Source organism: Anticarsia gemmatalis, chromosome 15 (assembly GCF_050436995.1).
Source record: "Anticarsia gemmatalis isolate Benzon Research Colony breed Stoneville strain chromosome 15, ilAntGemm2 primary, whole genome shotgun sequence".
NCBI classification, from domain to species: Eukaryota; Metazoa; Arthropoda; class Insecta; order Lepidoptera; family Erebidae; genus Anticarsia; species Anticarsia gemmatalis.
In genome coordinates, this window is record NC_134759.1 from 10,945,883 (window position 1) to 10,971,313 (window position 25,431).

Consider the following 25,431-nt stretch of genomic DNA (forward strand, 5'->3'; position numbering starts at 1 on the left):
ATGACTTTTTTTTGAGAAAGCGGAAATGGTTGGTCCGCCATAATCATTCGTGTGGGTCTGTGCTTGTGTGGTTTGGTTGTCTTTACCGGTGCCAACCATTATTTTTAATTAGTAGTAAGTTATGCGTATGAATCCAGACATGGACGATGATGAGAAGGGGTGAGTGTATTTTTATCTATTTTTGGTGTGGTTAAAGACTATCTACGACTTGCCAACTATAATAGGTCAAACTGGCATGTTCGCTTGGTGTGTCGCATTTCACGGATAGCCAGCAGGGCTTGTGAGGTAGCGTTACGTGCAGCATTCAGTGTGTTGAAAACATGCTAATTGTTATGATATGTCTAATCTATTGCAGCATACGTAAACTAAAACAGTTACGGAGCTTCATATTTTCAATTAGCCTTTTACTTTATACCGGCTAGCGGGCACCGACCCCAAGCCTCGCCGTGCGACTTGCGTGGTACGATCATGGCAGCTATTACTTTCCCATGCTAGATTTTCTTCAATTGTTACTCAATTTGTTTGCCTAATATCGGCTTATGAATAGTTTATATAACTGTACTCCTTGTTCCAAAGCTGTTGATGTGGAAACGTCGCAATATGCAAAATTAACCTTTCTGTGACTAATCACTGCTTTCTCTTATCGGCAATTTCGCGCTAGGTTGATGTGAGCTATACATTCCGTTTAAGTTGTGGAAATTTTGGGTGGCGAATTGTTAATGAGGTTATTAGATCAATGCTCGAAGTGCCGCGTAGCGCGATCTCATTTACCTACAAGACGCGAAACGTGCTGATTCATTTGCATATGGTTACTTGCGTCGTCGAAATTATGTTCATAAACAGTTTTCGTCGAAAGCTTACTCCGATGAATGTTATTTTAGCGTAAACACGTCGAGGGCGGTCGCGTAGACGCGCCAATCATATAGATACCTATACTATAAACTCCACCTAATAGCTCAATTCTGATACAGAAGCGGAAATGTGCATGTTCAAGGAATATTCTGTCCCTTTCATTTCTATACAGAAATAAAGCGGATAGTAATAAAACGGGATAAATAATACAAATCTTTGTCCTAAACATCGTTAGTTGTTGTCTATTGTGTTGTTATCCCATAGACATTGCTTCCTGAGCTTTAGCCTAACTAAAAGTTAAGATGTGGCATTGAGGTTATATCTGTAACAGTCAGCATGAGCATATCTATGACCTGAGTGAAGTGAATGGTTACTTTCACCAATCTTGTTAAATGTGCTTGCTAAGCATTGTATTGTTACTATACAACTATACACACATATGTTCAACTTGCCAAAAGTTCTAAGTAATATAGTTATTTTAACTAATAGGATAAAAGGGTACTGATTAGATAAAACTGTTATTCCTTACACAGTCATTGAAATATTTTAAAAAGCTAGGGTATTATGAGTCATTTAAAATATTTGTGTAAGCATGACACATAGATTTGATATAGCAAAAATTCCTGCTATGCTTATTAGCTGTGTGTTAACTTCATTAAAACATTACATTTATAACTAAGCATATTACCTATATATTATTAGTTTGACATACTCTCACACTCATATCTCATTTAAGCATTTTGCATTTAGTTTAATTGGGCATGATGATTTATAAAGCCAAAATAACTACATTCTTGACTAGTAATGGACAGTTTGCCACTCAAATTGGTAATACAATTGTAGATAGTTTTGAACCAGTCCTTATCATAAATAAAATGAGTATTTAATGCAGATAGTGACTAACAAGTAGGTTTTTGGGTCATTTATTCTCAGTATATAATCTTGTCAATTTAATACTTAAGTAATATACACTAAATAGGCCACATTTATAAATTTTAAGATCAATGTTGAATTATGAAAATAAAGGAGCTGGCATCACACAATATTTGTTCATTGCTATTTTAATTACTTAATTACTTGGGTATTTACGGTTTCATTCTTCAATAAGTTCAGAATTTGAACTGTGCAAGGTTATTTACCTTATACAAAAACACTTGATAATGTGGACTATCATGTTATGATGTCATAATGATTCACTTTAAAGCAATCTTATTTTTATAAATACTTGTGACTTTAGATTTGTCCTTTGTTTTATTTACTCCATTTTATTATTTAGCCGAATGACAAAAATATAAAACCCTAAAAGATTAGATGGAAATAATGGAAATATTTTGCATTGCAAGTTGCAATTTAGTGTATTAACAATATTTATTATCTGAGATGAAAGGAGATTTTAAAAAATAAACCTGTATCTAGAATCCTAGATAGTTCATTGACATTAAGCTGACAGACTTGAAAAAAAATCTACTCAGGTTAGCATATTTGTCTGTCTTTAATGAGGCGGGGGTTACATTTCCACAATAATTAGAGCTATTCTTATTGCTAAAGTAATACAGTCTGAATAATTTGAGAATTTTAAACATAGTGTGTATAATAGTATGTTTAAACAAATATGAAACACACTTCCCACTCTGAATTATTAACCCTGCATCTGGGAAAAGTCAAACCTAGGAAAACATTATCAACGTTTCGCTCTCAATATAAAAACCATCTATTCTAATTTTATATTAAACATAGCTGGCCATAGCCAATCTTTTAGCAATTAGATTTCATTCTGAATGAATGCTAACTAGGTACAGTAACTAAAAAAAAATGCACTGAAGACTATTACTATTACTTTCTCTGGTATTCTCTCAGCTGTCTCGAGTGAGATGAGTAACGCAAATCACACACTTGTTGACGTATTATCTCCGCAAAACATATCCGCTTTCATAGAAAAGATTGTCAAAGATTTCAACAAATTCCTAGTCTTACTTGATTTTTTTTACAAGACCAGTATAATATCTGAATGTTCCCCTTTTGATCTAGAAAACTGTTCGTCGGTGGTCTGTCATGGGAGACATCCCAGGAGAACTTGCAGCGGTACTTCTCGAGGTACGGCGATGTGATCGACTGCGTTGTGATGAAAAACAGCGAGTCGGGACGGTCCAGGGGCTTTGGCTTCGTGACCTTCGCTGAGCCGGCACTCGTGAACGTCGTGCTGCAGAATGGACCCCATCAACTTGATGGCAGGTAAGGAAAACAGCTGAATAACTATAAGGTCGCTGTAATTAATTCTATATAAGAAACCACGTAAAATAGTCCAAAGATCTATTTTGCTATGAACTGTAACATGAAAACTGAAAGGCTTGTAATATTTCAGTAAAGGATATCTCACGTAGGTGTCTTATAATCTCTCAACTCCCACTGACTCCTCTGAATAAATCGTTTACTGAAATAATTAAGTTATCGCATTTGATGATGAACTAGACTAAAATATAACACGTTCTCAAAATTAACTTGGCCTATTAGTAATAGTAGACATAAGAAGGTACCGTTATCTGCGCGAATAGCTACATTTAGCCACGGTAGGTTTTTTGTTACATTGTTTCTACTTTTGAATACTATTGTTATCTTGCTTTTGTGTTTTACACAAGAAATATGTCACACGTGAAAATGATTTCAGATTAAGTACCAGAAATATTTTGGATCCGTATTATTTTGGTCAGGAACACTTAAATAGAGTGTTCGATCCTACTAGATTATTCAACGCAATGTTACTAAAACAGTCAACCTTGGCCTCTGAACGCCGCGGACAAAAATACCTGACATGTCATTTCGCACTTGTCAGTCTTACATGATTTATGTCATTAACGGTTACTAATACAACAGAATTTAATCCAGAGAAATCTTTCTACCACACAATGTTGCAGCTACAAATAATTGTGACCCAATTCTTGTAACAGAAATAAACCGTATGTATGGCCTTACTCAAACTCCGACATTGGTTCACCTGTCACATTATAGATTTTCACTCTTATTTTTACTTTATTCAAGTGCAGAGGTTAAATCAACTCCGGTCGTGACTATCATACTAAAAATTGATCCTTCCAAAAGATTCTTGAGTATAATTTTCTACCATGAACAATAAAATTCCATAATGACTTGATTCGAGAAATTTTCGAGGTCGAGTTTAATGTACCTATCTACATAACTTTGTGCGATAGTTTGCTTCGTGCACAAGCGCCATTACTGAAATTATTCGCAATTTTGAAAGCCAAATTTATTCGATGGCTCATTAAGAATTTCAGAAAGTACCAAAATGTTGAATTCGTTCTACATGCACCTAGGTAATATAGGTATTTAGTTCAGTTGTTGTCATCTATAGATTCTAAGATAACGTGTCGATACATATATCTCTTATCGACGTTTTTTTACCGTTGTCTCCAGTTGAAATAATAATATATAGCATTTCTCTATTTGTCGTCGTCGATGGGAATTATAAGGTAGTCCTACAGTCCACATCCAGGCAGTGCCCTCAGCTTAATCTGCTGTTGGTACGTTCAGATGTTTGTGGGAAATTAATGCAAATTAGCATATACTCCTTATTCCCATGAATGAGAGAGTCTACAAGGTTTGCGACAAGTTTTATAACACGCTTTACACTGTGAACCTGAATTTACTTGCCATTTAAGTAGCTGCATAAATAATAACTATTATTGGTAAATTTATTTTCCTCATGGCAATCTGTCACCATGGCGTCAACAAGATGGCGGCCCAGATCAGATAAAGATTTTAAACGAAAAATTTGTCCTGCGGTAACATTTTACTTCATAAAAATAATCTTAAAAGTCACGGTTTTCTCTTGGCATGTCCAATTATAATAAATAAGGCACCCCTAGAGGTAGGTAATGGAGACAAGGTAACGAAAATAGGATTATTATACAAAGTGGACGATTCCATTGTCATCCTACACATAGTTGCTATGCCAAAAAAAAGACAAGTTTTTGTTAACGCTACCTAACGGCTTAGGAATTCATTATTTTATTAATTTATGTAACAGCTGATTTTATGGGTTTTGTGAACTGTTCCTAAATGAGATATAATTTCGAATTAGTTGTCTTCTTTAAAAATGTAACTTTGCCAAACAACTATTTATTTCGCAATGAAAATAAAAAAATATGCAAGTAATATGGCGTATAGATAATATCAGGGGCCGAAACAGGTCAGTAAAGTCAGTAAAAGTCAGTATTTTTGGACCTGGTCAGTAAAAGTCAGTATTTTAGAAAATCGGTCAGTATTGTCAGTATTTTTCCAAACTCACACACGTTTTTTTTTGGTTTTCCTTTGCTGTTGGCCAATCTTACATTCTCGATTTGCCCAGTAATCATATCAGAGGGCTGCTTTGGATGCACGATATTATGTTGATGATCTGCGTAATATATATGTTACTGTAAAAGCCCGAACAGTGGTAAATCCTAAGATTTTAAGGTAAAACCTAAGATTTACCAACTCTCAATGGTAAAAGTCCGAACAAGCCGGAGTTTAAAAACTGTAACATATTATTATACAGTATATACAAAACTCCTTCTTCATAACTATGTAACGGTATAATTATATACCGTAACATAGTTATAAAGAAGGAGTTTTGGGCAAAGCGACATGGGTAAGTTAGGTTAGAAGGCTGAGGTGGGAGCTTCGCTTCGCTCGCTCCCACTTTAGCCTTTGTCGTTATTTTTTTTTAAACCACCCAGCAGGAATGCAATGCAATGTAGGAAAGCACCCCGCGAAGCGGGGCTCCGGCGACATCTCGACATCATCAAGTGAATAGAGGTAAAAGTTCGAAATAAAAGAATTGTTCGGACTTTTACCATTGAGTTATACAATATGAATTATACAATATGAGCAAATCTTAGGTTATACTGGAAAATCTTAGGATTTACCACAGTTCGGGCTTTTACAGTAACATATACATGTATTGAAGCATCACATGACTTCAATAGAACAGCAAATTAAAATTTACTATTTTTTTGAAATCAATATTTTTGAAGTGAAAATTCTTTAGCGCCGTTGCGCACTTTTGCGAAACTTCGTAAGACCTGATTGAAAACTCGTAAGACCTGATTGAAAATTCGTAAGACCTGATTGAAAATTCGTAAGACCTGATTGAAAACTCGTAAGACCTGATTGAAAACTCGTAAGACCTGATTGAAAACTCGTAAGACCTGATTGAAATTTCGTAAGACCTGATTGAAAACTCGTAAGACCTGATTGAAAACTCGTAAGACCTGATTGAAATTTCGTAAGACCTGATTGAAAACTCGTAAGACCTGATTGAAATTTCGTAAGACCTGATTGAAAACTCGTAAGACCTGATTGAAAACTCGTAAGACCTGATTGAAAACTTTATTAACAAAGCTTTTTATTTAACACACTAAAAAGGCGATGCTGGCTGACTACGGGGATGGTGGAGACCAATAACCGAAAATAAGCTTTTTAACAGTCTTAAAAAAAGGATTTTGACTTCTCAATTCGACTGTATTTTTTATTATTTCACACCATTCACCTGAAAAACGGTTTAGAAATGGTCTGTATTTGGTCAGTATTTTTGAATTTTTGGTCAGTAAAATCAGTATTTTCGACCTCGGAACTTGTTTCGGCCCCTGTAATATACACAAAGAGCAAATATTACAAAACGGGGATCTGAATTTGCATTACAATCGATTGCTGTTAAAAAAAAGTTTGCAATAATTTATATTGTTCAGTTTTTTATTTTTTATATTGTTTAGTTCAAACATGAATCCCGCCATATTGTTGTACGCGGAGGGTAACAAACTCGACATTCACTATGAAATGAATGTAGAAATTGTAAAATGACCATTATGTTAATTTTATCGCATTCGTGTTGTAAAAATTTTGGGTCAACATTATGTTAATGGTTACAATTCTTTTGAAAGAATCTGAAGAATAGTACTGAGGTAATTTTTAATAGGCGTTAAAGCCGTACCCCGTCTGCTTCGAAGTTACGCTGTTAAATAAACGGCTTAGCAATATAATTCATTCACAATCCTTCAACTTAGCGATAATAATTATGTAGAGGGGGGTGCCCTTTTTATGCAGTTAGTATGTATGTATGCAGTGTTGAATGCGAAACCTTTTTCTTTCCATTACTAGACGTCTGCCTGCGGTTGCACTCATCTAAATAGAATAAATAATTTTCTTTGTTTTACTTCAACTATCAAATAGAAAATTATAAATATCCGTTCTTTCCTGTAAAGTTAAACTGTAAAGTAACATGAACAATCAACTCACTTTTTCTTTATCGAATAAAGCTAACGATGAATCTCCAAACAATCCTTTGAACTCTCGCCTTTAGGAATTCTACACTTATCATTCGCTAATCACCTCAACTAAATGAATAAAACGCTCAACACGATTGTCTGGTATTTGAAATCGGGGTCACCAAGTAACAATAGGAATTTAAGTCTTTTAGAAACAATCGATATATTTATTGTGATTGTACGATATACTTCTTATCAATAATTATTTGGTATCTCAAATAAAACGCAATAAAATAATAAATCTTCCATATAAGCTATTTGCAATGTGTCAATAAATATACAACTTATCGTATGTCTAGTTAAAACGTATTTGTTGGTATTGAACATAAAAAACAAACTCGTATCGAATACGTAATTCGACTGATGAAAACAAGTGATATATAGTGATGTTATTTTATTTATTCTGATACATATTACTAGGATTTCATAATGATTCGTAGAAATATCGGATATTGCGGAAAACGTTGCGCTGGGAATTCCATATGCATGGAGGCTTTGTTTTAGTTAAAAATAAAAATCAGTAAAATTTTCCTGTTTATCTTTTAATAGTAGACTTCATATTTTACACATTAAAACAATAATTTTCCCGCAATAAACCAATTCACATAAAATATACTATTTAGGAGAAAAGAAAATTTCTATACCGCACTCAAATAATTTTCCTTATTATATTTCTTAATAAAGTTGCGTACAGTACAGTTAGTTCATTAAAATATAATCTAATCATATTCCCAAGCGGAAGCGTAACAAATTAATTTATTGACGAGTAAACATTTTTATTAACATAATACAAGGAAAAATAATATTTGGCTTGTTGTTTTTATACTTACATTCACCATATTATTAAAGAAAAGTTATATTTTTTTACTTGTTTCTTCGTAAAAGGTAAACAAGAAACCTCTTAAAGTTATTTATTACTGAACTTTTTGCACGATGAATTTAATTATGTTTTAGCTCAGCAACATTTCTTTCGAGGCAAAACACGTTGCGGTTTTCGCATTATTTTATTTTTACGTAACGATAGATTCGAATATTTACGAGTTAGTTTAAAAATGGATTAAGTATTCATATTTTGTAAGTGTCGTTTATTAATAACGCAAATAGCACATTTTGTGTGACAAAGTATTATCTTGTATGACGCATTAAGGCTATCGCGAACGCATGCGTGACCCGACCTATCTTTACGAAATGAACACAAGATGTTAATTCCCAAATTACAGCATGAAAGATGCACATGTTGACCAAATTTTTATTTTATCAGGACCATTGACCCGAAGCCGTGCAACCCTCGCACGCTGCAGAAGCCGAAGCGCGGTGGCGGTTACCCCAAGGTGTTCCTTGGCGGTCTACCATCTAACGTCACCGAGACCGACCTGCGAGTGTTCTTCGGACGCTACGGCAAAGTCATGGAAGTAGTCATCATGTACGATCAGGAGAAAAAGAAGTCTCGAGGTAAATAACTGACTTTCTTATTAATTTCCTGTATAATTTTGTAAAGTTAATTTATTTTTTTAAGTATTTATTTATACACACAGTTGCATTCACTATTACAGACACATCTAATTCGATAGACGTAACATGAATTAACCAATATAGAAGTACATATAAGTATTGTCTGAGCAGGTGATATATTGTAATATGGATGTAAAGTAAGATATTAAAGTGGGCTCGACATTGATAACTTGGTTACCGAAGACATTATCGTGGTTTGTTGTTATACTTAGGTGATTAAAACGCCAGTAGATTACAGTGTGTAAGTGTTGGAAATTCCTATTTTTATCAGCGAAATGCTCGGTGAACCAAATTGCACAACAATTTCATATTCAGAGGTCTGTTGGAGACTGATGTTTGTGAAATTGAACCTGTGCTTGATGGATTGCACAATGATTTACAACATATTGAACTATATGTATGATTCATACAACTAAGACTTGTTCTCTTATGAAACGAAAAAACATATTATAGTAATTTTAGAAACAAGGTATATTTTTGAAATACTTGTAGGAAGTATCCACATCCAGGCAGCGCCGCTAGTGTTAATACTGTCGGTGCGTTCAGTGTTAGTGGTACATTGACACGCAAATTAGCATATACTCATTGTTCCCATGAGCAGTAGAGTCTACAAGGTTTGCGACAAGACACTTGTAACTGTTTCATTCATACTCGGCTTGAGCTGTAAATGGCTGCTCTATAGAGAAATAACTGCATATTCATTGACTGATTGACTTTTAATCGTCATTCGTATAGTTTCATGGTAAACAAGAATTGATAGACAATAAAAGCCATGAATTAGTTGTGATAGTCTTTCATATGTTATAATGAGCATATTCCGTTAATAATGCAATTTCGAGAATTAGACAATGGAACGAAGTAGTTGCGACAGTCATCAGGTCATTGACATGATGTAATCTCACACATTCGATCTATTTTTACAAGAGAAAAAGCGACTTTCACAGTAACACGAGCTGAAGCAATCGAAATGATACGACCTCGGTCGAGTGAAAGGTGTCACCCTTCGACTATAACAAACGGTTTACGACTTGGTTAATTTGTAAGGTCCGTGTGTTCATAGGGTTGTTGGTAATCACATTCTAAAACGTCATTAGTACATTTAATTAAAGGAACATTGAAAAAGTACACTGTTGCTATGCGGATGTCAATTGTTAGAATCGACTCGCGATGATGTCTATAAATGTTCTTTTGAGTAGAGTTAACTCAAGTTGCTCAGTATTTACAATTTAGGTATTGGTTTACAAATGATGATATGTAGGGGAAACAAGTCTAATTCTCCCGTTTCTTTACATTAGCCGAGTCTGGGCTGGTTATGGGAACTTTTCAATTAAACAATATCTTGTATGCTTTATTTAGCCTTGTAACAATGAAACAGTTAATTAATAAGGTACAATTTGGTCAATAAACATCTGTGAGATTTAAGACTGGTTTTCTATACATACTTGGCTACTAATAATGTATTCGATCATTATAGGCTTTGGTTTCCTGTCGTTCGAGGACGAGATTTCCGTTGAGAGGGTCACTCAGGAGCATTTCATCAACCTCAACGGCAAACAGGTATGTAAACTATTTTCGTAGCCGACTCTCTAAAAACATTGTTTGTTTGCCAAATGTTTTTTTGTATAGAAAACTATCGTAAACAAAGATAACGAATAAGAATGTATGTAATCATCGCCAATGTTTCGTTGAACTCTCGTCACCGCCACCGCCATTCATTTGAAACATTAAGTACGCGTCTTAAAAATATAAATTACGTGACACGATTTTTACAATAATAACTTAGTTTTATGACTGCTTATCAAGAACACGTGTCAATAACAGGACTTAGCGCCATTTTATATATAATGTTTTCAATCCTTATATTTAGATGTTAGTTTTATGCATTTTGAATGGTAGTCTCACTTAGCATGGAGCTAGTTAAATAGAAGCACAAACTGATCATAAAGCGTATAACTTATAGTAAGAGTTAAGGAAAATCGATAATAACAAAATGGCGACGTAGGTGGAGATCAAGCGCGCCGAGCCTCGCGACGGCTCTGGCAAGTTGGGCTCCGGAGCTAGCGGCATGGGCGGCGGAGCGCTCAGCGCGCCCGGCGATGCGCCTCAAGCCGGCCAGTGGGGACCCCCTGCCGCCGCGCCCATCAACATGATCCAGGGTCATAACGGCCAGATGGGAGGACCACCCATCAACATGCCCATGGCCGGCCCTAACATCATGCAAGGGTAAGTTACTACTTATTACAGGATTCAATGTAGACACGTTCTCCTGTGACATGAAAATGTCTTTGTTGTAAAGAGTTACACTTCGTACAAGAGATTGAAGTCGTTAGATAGACAAAATAAACTTCTTTGTGTTAGAGATAAAATGTTTTCAATGGTGCAGATATTGTAATTGTAAGGAATGAATTGATAATAATAATCCAAAGGTCCACTTGACTGTTACAAGTGATAAATCAGTCCAATGACTCGTTCACATGACTCACGCTTGTTTACTTTTCATTGAAGTATGAAGACACAATTACTACTTGGATTGTCTTATTTCTGTAATTCTGTAACCTCAGTTGTAAATATCCACATCCAGGCAGCGCCGCTAGTGTTAATACTGCCGGTGCGTTCAGTGTTAGTGGTACATTGACAGCAAATTAGCATATACTCATTGTTCCCATGAATAGTAGAGTCTACAAGGTTTGCGACATGTCTATTTTGATATCATCTCGGAAAGTCGTTCGATAAATAGTTTTGCGTTATATCCTGCATATGTGAGGTGTCTGATAATATGTGCCCCGTAGGTACCAAGGCTGGGGAACTTCCCCGGGGCAGACGTCGTACGCCGGGTACGGCGCGGCGGGCGCGGGCGCGGGCCCGGGCAACTACCAGGGCTGGGGCGCGCCGCCCGCCCCGCAGGCGCCGCCGCACGCCCCGGCCTGGCCCGCCACCAACAACTACACGCAGCACACGCAGCCACCCGCGCAGGGCTACGGCAGCTATGGTACGTACTTCGCATCCTCCACCAGCTCGACTCGATCGACTCTGACCGACCTCACTACCACGACTTCGCCTGACCTGACCGGTGACTGCCTAAGAGACCGACCTGACTGACTGCAGTCACTGCCTGCGAGACGATGCATCCTTACATTGTAAATGATAAAATTGCTAATTTACTGTTTTGCTCTCATTGAGAACTATGATAAGCAATTGTGTGCATGATCAAAGCTACAGACTTAAGCGACGGACCATGTCTTCAGAAGCCATGTCGACGGACTTCGTGCTACGGACTGCATTAAGTTTGCATGTTTGCTGTTTGAATTATTTTGCTTACAGTTCAGTAGATATTTTATTCGTTATTTGTTTTTTTTGGCGGATAGAGACTATTATAGGTCAGTAAGGACGAGGTCAATAGTTTTAGATATTGTTTAATGAGCGAATAATCCGAACAGTAAGTTTGCGGGCGTAATGCAGTCTTTTGTGTACATATCTTATGATAAAACGTACGAGCTGTCGAGTTCGCTAGCGTTGTTAACCGCTTGACCGACAATAGTGAAGTAATTTAGTTATTATCTTCTTCACGTTCTGTTAAACTATTGCAATTTACATGACGGATTGACGATCGATCTATTTGGATAAGGGGAAACGACACCCACTGGAAGAGATGGGGTTCTGTTCTTAATCAAACAACATACATTCAATATGCTACATACACTGACATATGAAGGAATGTATGAAATATAATATATCTAAAGTAACTCGAGATATATAACGATGTTCATATTGAGAGAGATGGACTCACGTAGACTCTGTATGTGTACAGCTAACTACAGCTCGGCGCCGGCGGGCGCGTCGGCTGGCGGTAGCTGGACCAACTGGAATATGCCTCAGAACTCCAACTCTACCGGCTCCGGTGAGTTCACCAGATACCTTCATACACCACCAGCTAGGACGGGAATGTACACATTTATTAAACTTGCGTTCGGATGACGGTAGCTCTGCCCGCGGCTTCGACGGTCACGTTACGATCGAATACTATAGGTTCCCTCGTTCATGATTTTGTTCAGCTTAGTTACGTTAGTGCGTAGGATTCGAGTCAACTAAGGTCTCACCATCTAGGGTGTCTTAAAAAAGTCGTTACACTCGGCTCTCGTTAGCGAATTTTTCGTTAGATGTGAACATTCCACGTCGAGCTTCTTCTCTATCGGGGAAAGATCGCGTTCTCCTCTTAACGAATCGTACACGTCAGTACCCACAAACGAGTGCCGCGTAGGGTCGAACAGATCGAATGATTAATTAGTGCGCTAGTTAAGATACATTCGCATGCTCGCACTGGTGGAGAGCGCGCAGTAGCAGTGAGGTCTGTGTGCAGGCTCGTACGTGCCGCTGTCGGAGGGCGGCGAGATGTACGGGCGCGGCGGCGGCGCGGGCGGCGGGGCGGGCGCGCCGGCGCTCACGGGCGCGCTGAGCTCGGCGGCGCTGTCCAAGTCGTCGTCGGCCGACTACTCCACGTACCAGCAGTACCCGCCCGCCTACCAGCAGGACCAGGTACACGCACGACCCTAGACACGCGCACCACACACGCGTCACACGCGTCATACACGCACCGCACGCCTTCTATTTGAGATTCTAAACGCTTCGATATTCCCATATTTTTACATTTGATGTCTTCATTTAAACATAGGGGGAAAGATCACCCTTTAAATCTCGAATAGAATTCTGTGCCGGGTGGAACGAACTCTGTGAGTATGATCGATTAAACGAAATTAATAAGTAATTTACTCTAGCCCGGTTGGTCGATCATATTCGCTTCCAATATGATAGTATTATGATACCTATTATACCGATTGACTCGCTTTCGTACATGCGATTCTGATAAAGTACCGTTAAAACCGGTAAATCACGAATAGCTCACAACATTTTTGTATGTCAGTCTACCGTGTAATTTGTTGATTTCAATTTGGTTGAAATGTTATCCACTAACTATTGAATTAATGTCATCAGTATCGCATCTACTTAGAATTTATATAGGATAAATATTTTGATATTTTTTAATTTCTTGAATAATTAAAACCGAATCACAGCCGAACAATTTTTAATTCTAATACATTTTCAATTTTATTTATCTTGGCTTATATGTTATTATACTGGGCCTCTCCCATAAATAAAGGCATCAACTACAGGAAAATGTTTCTCAGTTTTGGTTCGGAATGTCCATAAATATACAGTAACTTAGAGGATGTGTTTATCTATTTATTTCAATAGCAACAGTATTTGTTTCAAAGACAAGAAGCAATCAAGGAAAAAAAATATGATTTATCATTTAACATAAACACATCCTTTAATGCTTTACCTAGCATGAGCCATTAGGTTTAAAGCTGAGGTGTTGGTGCGCCGGTATGCTAAATGCAACACATTGCAATATTGGGTGGACGAGGTACAGAAATACATTTTTATCATATTACAAGACTGCTTGGAAAACACTACCTTTTATGTTTTTAACCTGTCTTTAAACAGTTCTTTATTAAATTTTGCGCAGTCAATAACAACAACGTAAAAATGTGTTTGAAATCCTCTCGTTGTAAAGTTCATGCTTCTGCCTACGTAAAATATTTGCCTTACCCACATTGACATAGCGTCGTGTTGCGTTGTTCAGCATTACATACAGTTTCACAGTATTATAGTCTTGTTTATGCGGGCTTGTTCATAGTTTTTATTTACCTAGAATTTTCTACTCTAGTTACTATATTTAACTGTATTTATAAAGTTGGAACGTTGAAAACTGACACTTTTCAACATATGGTGCAGTCATGATTATGACTGATGTGGAACATTTTGTATGATGATGAATGTGAAATTTTTTCTCACCGATTGCAGACTAGTTAGTCCGATCGGATTTTTTATGCTCTGAAAGAGCGAGTTGAGATTTTACCTGGTATTCAATGAAATGTTCGTATGAATGGAGCATTCATGACAACCGACGTTTTTCAATAACTGGGAACTTAAATAAGTATAAAGGCCCGTCATAACAAGCCGTAACAATAAGTCAAGACGCGCGAGCTGTGTCAGTGGGTCGCGAGAAATAGCTAACAATACAGCTCGATTGAGATCTAACGGAGAAGCGGCGACGACATACACATATTAACTATTGATGTATAGCATCGCCGTCCAACCGTACTGAATGAGATGCACAGATATTGGATGAAACCTTTTGTTTTTTTCTTTCATCTTTTATATTTTTCATCCAATATCTAAGTCGCAAACAATTTTTTTAACCTTCTCTTGGATGCCACCACACCTTTGTTTGAATAACTTTTTTATTCTTAATTTTTTTTTCGTATGTCCAAGGCAAGGTTTGTTTTCATACTTTGAGTTACACGAAAGTACAGCCAAGTTGACGACGTTTTTATTTTTTTATTTTGCTCATCACCTCGGGGCTTGCATCCTTCCTTCCAAACTCCTTTCCCCTAAGCTTTACTCTATGATTTTATCCTGCATCTACCTTCGTATATGTATGGCGTGGTAATGGTGTGTTTGAAAGCATGAACGACTCTTTAAGTCCCTCTGTCAGTAAAGAAATGGACACGAATGGTTGTGAAAGTCTCAGAAAGAAAATTAGTACTTCTACATAATTCAATTTGGTTGTACTTGAATTAGAGTTGTTTGCGATCTGAGAATGAATGGAAGTCAATGACCGGTGACGTACTTGGTGAGCGAGTGATATTCAGCGAAAACATTGCTCCACGCGAACAAAGGATTCGCGTAAAAAGTGCAGCATGAGTTTATACTATAGAGCCATTAGATTGCCACCCTTGCATCCGTGTGCTGTGTTCCAAATGCTTGTTTATATCACGACAATGTCATACGCGGCGACGACGAAGTCCACTTGTCTGCATGTTTTCAGTGGCGAGATTAATGTGCGATGTCTTTTTGATTTTCCGAGCTATGCTGCGGTTCATAAAGAGAATGAAAGACGCGGCGCAGTACACGGCCGCGTCCTCGTGGCTATTCTTGACTCGCACCGCTATCCATAGTGAAAAATCAAGAAGATTAGTGTTGTTATCGAGTTTCGCTGAAGGTCTCTCATCACCGACCTCCACCCGTCTCCTTTCCCGCCTCCTGTCCGCTCCTGTCCTCCTTTCGCCTAAACTTTCATCTCGCCCTTGGGGATAGTCACACGCTTTCGCCCGGTCCATCTTCACGCGCTGCGCTACTTACATAAACCTGCTAAAAGATCCAGTTGAATTGTGGCGAGTGGGACTTTATTGTCTTGTTCTTCTTTTCCAGTTGGTCGATCAGGGCCCACAAGAGTGGCTCCTCCAGAAAGACAATTAGAGATAAGGGCGGGTATCGGATGAGGGAATGTCGCGAAACACTGGGGATTTCTCACTATGGACGGTCGGTTGTTGCGACGATAACGCGCTCATCATAAAGGCATCGCACCGCACTAGATATAAGCTTACCCTTAGTTCCGTTCGATATTCATATAATATTGCATTTTGTAGCCGTGCGAGATGATTCAATCGCCTTGTTTCATCTCAACACTTGTAAATTGGCATTTAAAGTACAAATTAGTAAAATTTGGATTTTCTCATATTGTTACAGGTTCATTAATAGTTAATTTTAACGATAAAAATAATATTAAGAGCTGTACTTTAAGTGTTCAGAGATGAGAGTTCGTCTATTCCGTTAACGTAACCAGAGTACATTATTTACCAAACTATGTCATAAACCATCCGTCATGGAGCATCCGCGCCCGCGGCCCGTCTCCACGCGACTCGGCGAGCAGGCGGAGCGCCTCCATGCTCCATGACCGGTCGCTCGTCGCCCTCGGCTCGGCCTCGCTCGGCTAGAGTCTCTCGAGAGCTATATTTTTGTACCGAGTAGAGGAGGCAGAGGCGGGGCGGGGGCGGCGGGCGCGTGTGTAACGTGTGCTCCTGCGGCACCTAGGGCTCGTCGTACGGCGGCGGCGCGTCGCGCGCGTACCAAGCCGCCTCCGACTACCACGCCTCGCACTCCGCGCCCGCCGCGCAGCCGCCAGGTGTGCACGCGCACCCGCACCACGCGCCCAAACACTTCAACGCCAACGAGTTTAACAAGGAGTGGCCGGCCGCGTAGGCGCCGCCCCCGCACTCCACCCCACACGCCACACCACACACCACCCACACACACGCTCTGACACACGCGACCGCAGTGTGGTTAACTACAGTCCTATCGCTCACATTGATATACACATAATTCTTTTCTAAAGGTACGTAGAGGTAGGTAGAGTGATTTCTGTAGTTTGTTACGCTGCGACAGACGCACGGCAGACGTCGACTCCCGTCCAGTACGCACTCGTCCGTAGCATTAGTACCTTGACGCTTGTGTGACCGGACCGAGACTCGTTCGATGTAGTTGTAGAATTCGCTTGACGTATTGACGTATCACCGAGGCGAGTGCGTGCTCGACCGGCCGACGATCTCTCGACCGGTTGCATTCGATCGACTCCATCTATCGATTCTATCTTAGTCGATGTGACACGACGACTAGAGAGGATAGTGAGGATAATTAGTGTATAATTGTTTTGTTAAAGTATGCTCCCGACAAATGCGACGTTTTGAATTAACATTGTAAAATTTCCCTTTAAGATTTAGAGTAGTTTGAGTGTTTTTGGATTTCACGAACAAAACGACATGAAATGTGAAAATCTGCTTAATATAATTACAACAATGCAACAATTAATATTTAAAATAACAGACTAAAGTAATGATAAATTAAAATTAAATTTTGCATGCAATTATCTAAAGCCTAGTTTAGGCGTTTATGTAATAATTAATTAAAGTCACCGACGACTGCATTAACACAAACCCACACGCGTAAGTAAGCGTTATTTTTAATAATTAAAAATAAAAAAATAGTTTAACAATAACATTGAAACTATTAGATGTTAAAACTCTTTGTCTACTAATTTGATAAGGTACTCCCACATTTTCGCAACTTTTGGCACTCAGCCGTCTCTGAACGCTATTTGTGAACGAATGATATTAAAACACTCGATTAGGCACCGTTCACACTGGTGGTGAACTCATCTCGTCGTGGCTCACGCACGACTAACCCAGAAGTTTTCGCGACCCCCTCTTCTAAAGCTGAACGACGCTGTATATCGCGTGTACAACGATTGTACACATTTTTATTAACTTTGCTTTTAATCTTTTTGGATGTGGGTTTTTTTGTGAAAGATTAATTTTTACTTGACACATTTCGAATGTTTTAATATTTGTTTCGGATATATTGTAGTAGTGATTTCTTTTAATAATGTCGTGTACGTACCAGCCGCGAGAGGCGCGGGGCGCCCGCCGCCCGCTCCAGCCGCTCGCCCGCGTGACGCACATTTGACAGACACTGTTAAACAAGGCCAATTTAGGGAAAATGACCTAAAAGAACTTAACTTAAGCTAATAACTTGTATAAATATTTGGTATATATATCGGTATGTATGTTTAATGTTAGAATTTTGGTTATTTACCACACACTAGAGTTAGGAAACGGTAGGCATGTAATGAGATAATTATGTGTTAATATTAAACAAAACATAGTGACTGAACGTGATTTTAAATATTTTTAATAATTCCCGTTTTTAAAAAGGGAACAATTCTGTATAAATATTCGTAATTTTAATTTGTTTCTTATATGCATTTTAGTTTTTTATCGCAATTTTTAAGTTGATACTATTATTATATGGAATTTATACTTTAATGAATTAAATTTACCTGCCAAATTGTTAACGAGCAAACGATATTGTCGTATGTGTTAAGTAATGACGCTCAAGCATTTAGGATATAGATGTTCGGTACGTAGCCGCACGCCGCGGCGCCGGCGCTCTCGCGTCCAGCACCCCTCGCGCCCACACCAATACATTTGTACATATATATACTTACTTGTGTGTAAAGCATAATTTTAATCGATTCTCTCGTCACATAGTTTTAAAGTTTTAATTTATGTGATTGCCAAATATTTTTAAAACTGTATAGAGCTTTCGACGGCCGCTACGGCCGGTATGTTAGTCGTATCATAATATGTACCCGACGCGGGCAATCGCCGCGCGGCCGCCCCGCCCCGTTACAAAGTGAGTTATAATTTAAAATAACATTGTTAGATTAAATTTAATGTTAGTCCTTTACTGTACTATATCGCTCAATCGTTTGACCGATCGACTGATTAAAATTTTAGTGATAAGCTAAGTAATTAATCGCGGGGCAGAGTGGCGGCCGCGAGCCGGTCGCCCCGGCGCGCGGGCCACTTCGCGCGCGGCGTCTCGACCATTATTTGTTGTAATTATCTTAGAGTTTACGGACCTACTGATAGACTGCCCGACGCCCGACACGGGAGTTGTTCCTTTAATTTTAAATAATAGAACCGCGCCGAGACGCGCTCGATAAGATTTGTTAATAAATGTTTTAAATAGACGAATTGTTGATGATTACATTGAATGCATAATTTGATCGTTAGAATAGGGTTATTTAAGATCGCTCCATAAGTAAAGTATAATTTATCTATTGAGGAATATTGTGAGGTGTATAAGCAAATTTTATAAGTGACTAGCGCGGTCCGGGGCGAGGGGTGCGGTGTCCCAAATTAACGGTTAAAACATAGTAAAGAAAACGCCTTTTACATTGTGATGTTCATAGTTAACGCGCATACATTTCTTATAGCTCTTTAATATAAATAACAGACTCGACTGAGACTCAAACTGTATGTAGGAAAGTGAAACTCGTACCTTATAACAATATAATGAAATAAAATAATATTAAATAACTAATCGACGTCGGTGCCTGACTGCCCATTAGGTTACGTGTAGATGTGCCGCTTTGTACCGCTTCGTTTACTCTTCGTTCCTATGTTAGTTAGGTTAATTTGTCTCGATTCATTCCTGGTTAATTTTATCGTACTCAACATAGGTAGTCGTTCGTCCGGTGTCATTCGTGTCGCTTTTAATTTAATATACAATTTGCATTTGTTCGCACTAACCCCGCACGCCGGCTCTCTGTACTAGTCGGTCGAGAGTCGTTCGCACCTGTACGATCGCGCGACCCCTTCCCCATGTGCCCTTGTCCCCTCGGCGATCTTTAGTTCGCATAATATTATAATAAATACATGATCTTCCATATTTTCAGTTACGTTATATTACTGTAGGTTTAATGTACAACCACCGATGATACGAACGAAATTGTTCACATCTGTTTTAATATTAGGAAACGATGCCTTACAAAAAGTTAAGTGAATATAGAGATGATTTATATTATGTTATTTTCAGTGATAATGATTAGCACTAAGGTGTTAGACACGGGTTCGGCCCCGCACTCACAAACCTTTGGAACAATTTAAGAACTTAGTTTGTAATGTACCAACGTGGCAATCTTCTTATTAACATAAAGAATATAATTTATTTAATAAAGTATAATATGTATTAGAAATTTTAGATTTACTCAACATTAAACTTAGTGCAAATTATTGTGAAAAAATCAATTGAGACTATTTATATGGGTTTTAATTATTATTATATAGGAGAAGAGCATTAAATATTGGATGAATTTATTAATTAAAAATAGTTAGCAAAATACAAATACGATAAGACTCGTTAGAGGCTCGTCTGTCAAATGTGGTGTTCACTCGTGCGCGCTTGCGCTCCCCGTCTCTACTGCGGTCCTGTGTGTGATGTGTCTCCCGCCCCACTCCCGCACTCACGGCTACACCTATCTATATGTGTAACTATCTACGTATTGTACGTATGTACGTATCTACTACGTGTACGCATGTCGCAACACTCATACACACGTTCTATCCCCGTTTTATGCTATGTTACAGTCCGTGAGTGACGACACTTGCATCCTTTGCATTTTAATATTACACTCGGTAATATCGACATAAGATATGCAGCTGTATCTTAAAAATAATGTTTATGAAATAATATTTTAATCATGGCTTAACTGTAGTACTGTTGCGTAGTTAACCTTTCGACTCTTGTTTGTATTACTTTATATTATAGTGTACGCGGTTTTTATATGTGTATGTTTATTCAGTAGTATATAAAGGAAACAATGTTTTGTGTAAAAGTGTATTTTGGTATAATGATAAAAGTAACGTTAGCCGTCGCAGCACGGCGCTGCTCGCGCATGCGGGCGGGCGCGCTCGCGTGCCGTGCTAGTATTCATTAAATATATTTATCATCGTAATTGACTAATTATACAAGACCCCTAGTGTTAAACGTTAGATTAGCAGCCGACTCATGTTTAAGTTCACTGTCTACTCGTCTTATATAAAATTAATTCATTTGCATTTAAATGTATATCAAAGGAAGGCAGCAGCCCTCCCTATTAACTGTAGTCTTTTCGAAACTTATTTTAAAAACAATGCAGGTATTATTAAATATAAAACCTCATATTTATACTAGAATTTAATATAAATGTAATTATTGATCCCGAGTAAAATAAATTTCACGGGCTTTACAATTAATTATAACATTAATTATTATAAAACCTAGGGCAAGTTGTTATTTATTTCTGTTTTAATTAAAATTTTGATGTTGATTATTTTTTAAACTATTTTTTCTTTATAGTAAATAAAAGTACATAATTCTCGATCGATTAGAAACAAAATTGTTAGGTGAACTATCGACTGATGTACAATATTTAAAGTAATGTTTACTTACAACAGTACCTATATAAGTTTTAATTTACCCCGCCCCACTACGGGACGGCTATATTTATACACACTTGTATTAATTTCCTAAAATGTAATTAATTGGAAGCGGCGACCGCGACCGAGCCACAAACTAAGCATGTTACAATTGTAAGACTATTATCTAGATTTGTTATAATCTTGTAATGTGTAAACTACTATACTTAGCCCTAACGTGCTGATATTGGGTGAAGCCTAGCGGGGCGCGCGCGCGGCGCGACGGGACTGCGTGGCCGCGAGCGCGTGACGTCACGCGTCGCGCTCGTCACCCACGTCACACTCGTCACTCCGGCCGCACGCACGGCCCGTCGCGCCGCGCACGCGCTCCATATAAGTTTACTTTATGTTCGTATAAAAAGGAAAATTATGATAGACTTAACACGTGCGTCCTTATTGTTTCTTTTTTACGATGATTACCTAATGATAATTAGTTAATTACGGTTTTAATTATTAATTTTAACCGAAGCACTAAAGTAAGACGAGAAGCTTGTACGCGATGATTTAATTGATGTAATAAGTGCTATCACACATAACACTGAGGTCTTTCGGAGTAGAAATTATGCATTATTCATATTAGGTATTTTGGGTATATATATTTAGTGTTAGATTTAACTGGTAACATAAGTATGTAGTTTATAATGTAATGGAAAGAAATAAACACTTTTGTCGTAGTTTCCTATTATTAAGCTTCTTCTATCTTAATGGATTAAGTAATTACTACTGGTTGATTAATAAAAATATTAATATTACCACTGCAAATATTTGAGATATCTTATGATGAAATATATATCTACTTTAAGGACATTATAAAACGTAGATAATTAAAAGAAATCAAAAATTTCAAAATACCACTGGCATTTTTAATGTTCTTACACACACCCCTTACTTTTAAGTGAAACATCCTAGAAATAGAATGACATTAGTTATCATAATTTTTGTTTTTATAGTGACGATACAGTAAACTGTCACGTAGTACCCATAATAGTCTTACACTAACAGAAATAAAACTAACACGAGACTGAGACGGAACTAGAATGCCGTTTCCATTAATTATATTGTCTATATATAATATTCAATATAATTATTATATTATACACTATCCTGTGCACAAGTAACACTACTCACACGGTAACGTAAATGTTTTACCTGACTATTTCTCCTTCCTATCCCTTTTCACGCACACTTTTGCACTTGAAGCTTATACTGTGATGTTGAATCCTAAAATAAGTGTGCAGAAATATCCATAGGGCCATGAATTTTAGTTACTGCATTACATTTTATCATGAAATTATTTGTCATCATATTATTAAATCATATTTTCATTACAAATAGTTTCAATCAAGACAACAGCTTCTGTATACACTTATTTTGGATCATCAACGTCACTATTAGCAGTATACTGACTAGATATCTGAATGTATGGCAGAGGGTGATGGTGTGGGCAGTAGCGCCGGCAGTCCCAAGTATATGAACGTGCCACAGATGTCTGACGCCATAGGAACACCGCCACAGGTTCATGAGCCTCATGTTACTAGAGAAAACATTCGTATAATAAGTACAAAGTAAAGCTCCTCGTGTCTCATGTTATCCTGGTAGTAGACTGATGACAGATCGACAGACTTAAAACTAAGAAATTTTTAAAATCAGTTAGACTACCCTACTAGATAGTCAGTTAGTGAGGCACAGCTAAGATATAACTTTTAGGACCATGGACACAAGCATTCGAAAACTACATGTCACTTTCGTCTTTTGCTTATCACACAAGGTATCAAACTCACTACACTATAATTAAATACCTTGTGATCTGTTTACGAGTGGTTGTGTTAATGGTCTTTTTCTGACTGCATCGCTACAGTGCATAGTAAAGTCAACGAGCTCATTCCGACAGGTCCCCATGATGTACTGCGGGGGCATGGTATCACCACAGCCATCGTTCTGTAATGTGTCTGACATATCAGCGTCGGTCTCAGGTTCCTTTCCTTACCTATCCTTTGTCCATCATCCATCTAACCTTGTACAGTAACCCGACATGTAGCTATCAGTATAGACATTATTAGAAACTCACGAAAGAATCAATATAATGGAAAATGGCGTTTTGTTTGACAACCTAGGATTGATATTTGGAGGCATTTTATGATGTAGTTAGTACCTACTTATTAAATATTAGGATACACTGCTGTGTTATGTGGTTCTTTTGACTGATTGCATATAATAATTATGTCCAATTTAAGTGTGATCACATAAGTTGCAGTATGTCCTAATGTTTAGTTAGAAATAATTTTATACCCTAAAGCCCTGGTGAGTGGAAACTGGTGCGTGGTGCGGGTAAGTTCCATTTTTTATTACTTATTTAAAAATTCAATATTTTGCATCCTTATAATCATTGGTTATAGTTGAATTGCTTTGAAATATTGCTATGAAACAAGTGTTATTCCCTGGCGCAATAATAAATATGATTTTGTGGTGACAGGTGATGACTATGAGTACACCGGTGGCTCCGGCGACGGCTACCAACGGTCATCGAAGCGGAGCTACCATGGCTCCTCGTCAGGCGGCACTGCCTCTGCATCATCCTACCATCCCTATCGGCGTTAACGAATAGCCCGATCGGCAGTATCCTACGTATACATGCCAGCCTGGTAACTCGGTTACTCTACGTATCAATGTTTGTTAGTCTACGAGGGTTTTTTTTACTTGCATTCCGGTTCCATATAGTTTATATTTTATACTGTAACTAGGGTTAGAAAGTCGCATAGCAACTTATCTTGTAAGCGCAGCAGTCAACCGTCGCCCACTAGATGTCGCTACAGGGCGGGCTGACTTTAATTTTAACTTGATTTTAAACATTTGGACATAAATAATAATAAGTCACTCGCAGCTTTACTTAAAGTTTGTAAGTTATGTATACAAATTAGGTTAAATATTCTATAACATGCGAAACTCCGTTTATTAACAAACATTGTCGTATATTTTACTTGTAAAATATTATTATATCTTTTTTCTACGAACGCAATCATTGAGTTTGTAAATTGTTTTTAACTGAAGCGGTTTATAAGTTGTGTTCATCTTATTGATTTCGGTTTTTTTGATTACATTTACTTGTGACGTGACTTTTTTGACTTATGTATAATCGACAGACATCAGAGTAGCAGATAGGTGAGATGCGTGTTTCGTCATTGACTTAAAAACTTGATGAAATGGTGAAGAGGGGCGGACCTTATAAACCGTTTTAACAATTATTAAGTTAGTAGAATAGTTTTCTTTTGGATATTTTTGTGAAGTCTTCTGGGTTGATTGGACGTCACTATCCAGTGAGCTTTTATTTGTAACTGAAAATTCTCAGTTGTAACTCAATTAATTAATTATGATTTAGAGCATTTTACTACATCAATAGTTCCCAAATTCTGTAATATTTTAATAGCGTCTGCTCTATTATTATCATGATTCAAATTTAGCCATAAGAAGTAAAATATGCGAGTATTGTGTCTCTTCCGTCTAATTGATTTATTCTAATGTAACTCTTGTATTATAAATTTTGCTCAACGTTTCTCCGTCAGTTTTTGGGAATCAATTTTTATCTCTTAAATACGTAAGTTTAATGTATTTACAAAAATGTTTTGGGGTATTATTGTATGAGATACCACCGTTACGATGTCCGGATGAAATATAATCCCCTCTCTAGAAACTAATTAAATTGACTTATTTTTTAAATATTTACTACTAGACTAGGATAGCCGACCATGCAGCATGGTTAACAAATTATCTGTGACTTGAAAAAATCATGTTCGTAACATAGGTATTATTGTTAATAAGGGGCATTTATGACTAAATTCGAAAATTTCCTTCGATTGCTGGTCAAATGGACTTTGGTTACATGTTATAATGAGAGATGAATTCACTTAGTGTGTTCGTTAAGTTGGTAATGTTTGACGTTCAACTTCTAAAACATTTCTGTTCACGATGTTCTCTCTTAACTCGTGTATTTTTGTTTACCTGAATAAAAATACTAATTATTTTAAGTTTTATTTAAATTTACTCACAAG

At 37.5% G+C, this 25,431-nt stretch overlaps 1 protein-coding gene across 7 annotated transcripts; it reads left to right on the forward strand.

Annotated features, from left to right (window-relative positions):
* On the forward strand, positions 1–25,407 carry Hrb27C (Heterogeneous nuclear ribonucleoprotein at 27C). 7 transcript variants are annotated; one of them, XR_012959795.1, is made up of 10 exons: positions 1–159; positions 2,881–3,084; positions 8,434–8,624; positions 10,159–10,241; positions 10,687–10,907; positions 11,474–11,673; positions 12,493–12,582; positions 13,042–13,217; positions 15,957–16,067; positions 23,859–23,990. XR_012959795.1 is itself a non-coding variant. In XM_076123788.1 (10 exons), exons 1-10 carry the CDS (start codon positions 122–124, stop codon positions 23,981–23,983), a joined length of 1,419 nt encoding a protein of 472 aa, XP_075979903.1. In that variant the 5' UTR covers positions 1–121; the 3' UTR covers positions 23,984–25,407. The 7 variants fall into 7 exon arrangements, 5 of the variants coding, with proteins under 5 accessions (XP_075979903.1, XP_075979904.1, XP_075979905.1 ...); XR_012959794.1 differs by having other exon boundaries at positions 15,957–16,710; positions 23,859–23,902; XM_076123788.1 differs by lacking the exon at positions 15,957–16,067 and adding an exon at positions 16,620–16,710 and having other exon boundaries at positions 23,859–25,407.
* Positions 25,408–25,431: the final 24 nt, after the last annotated feature.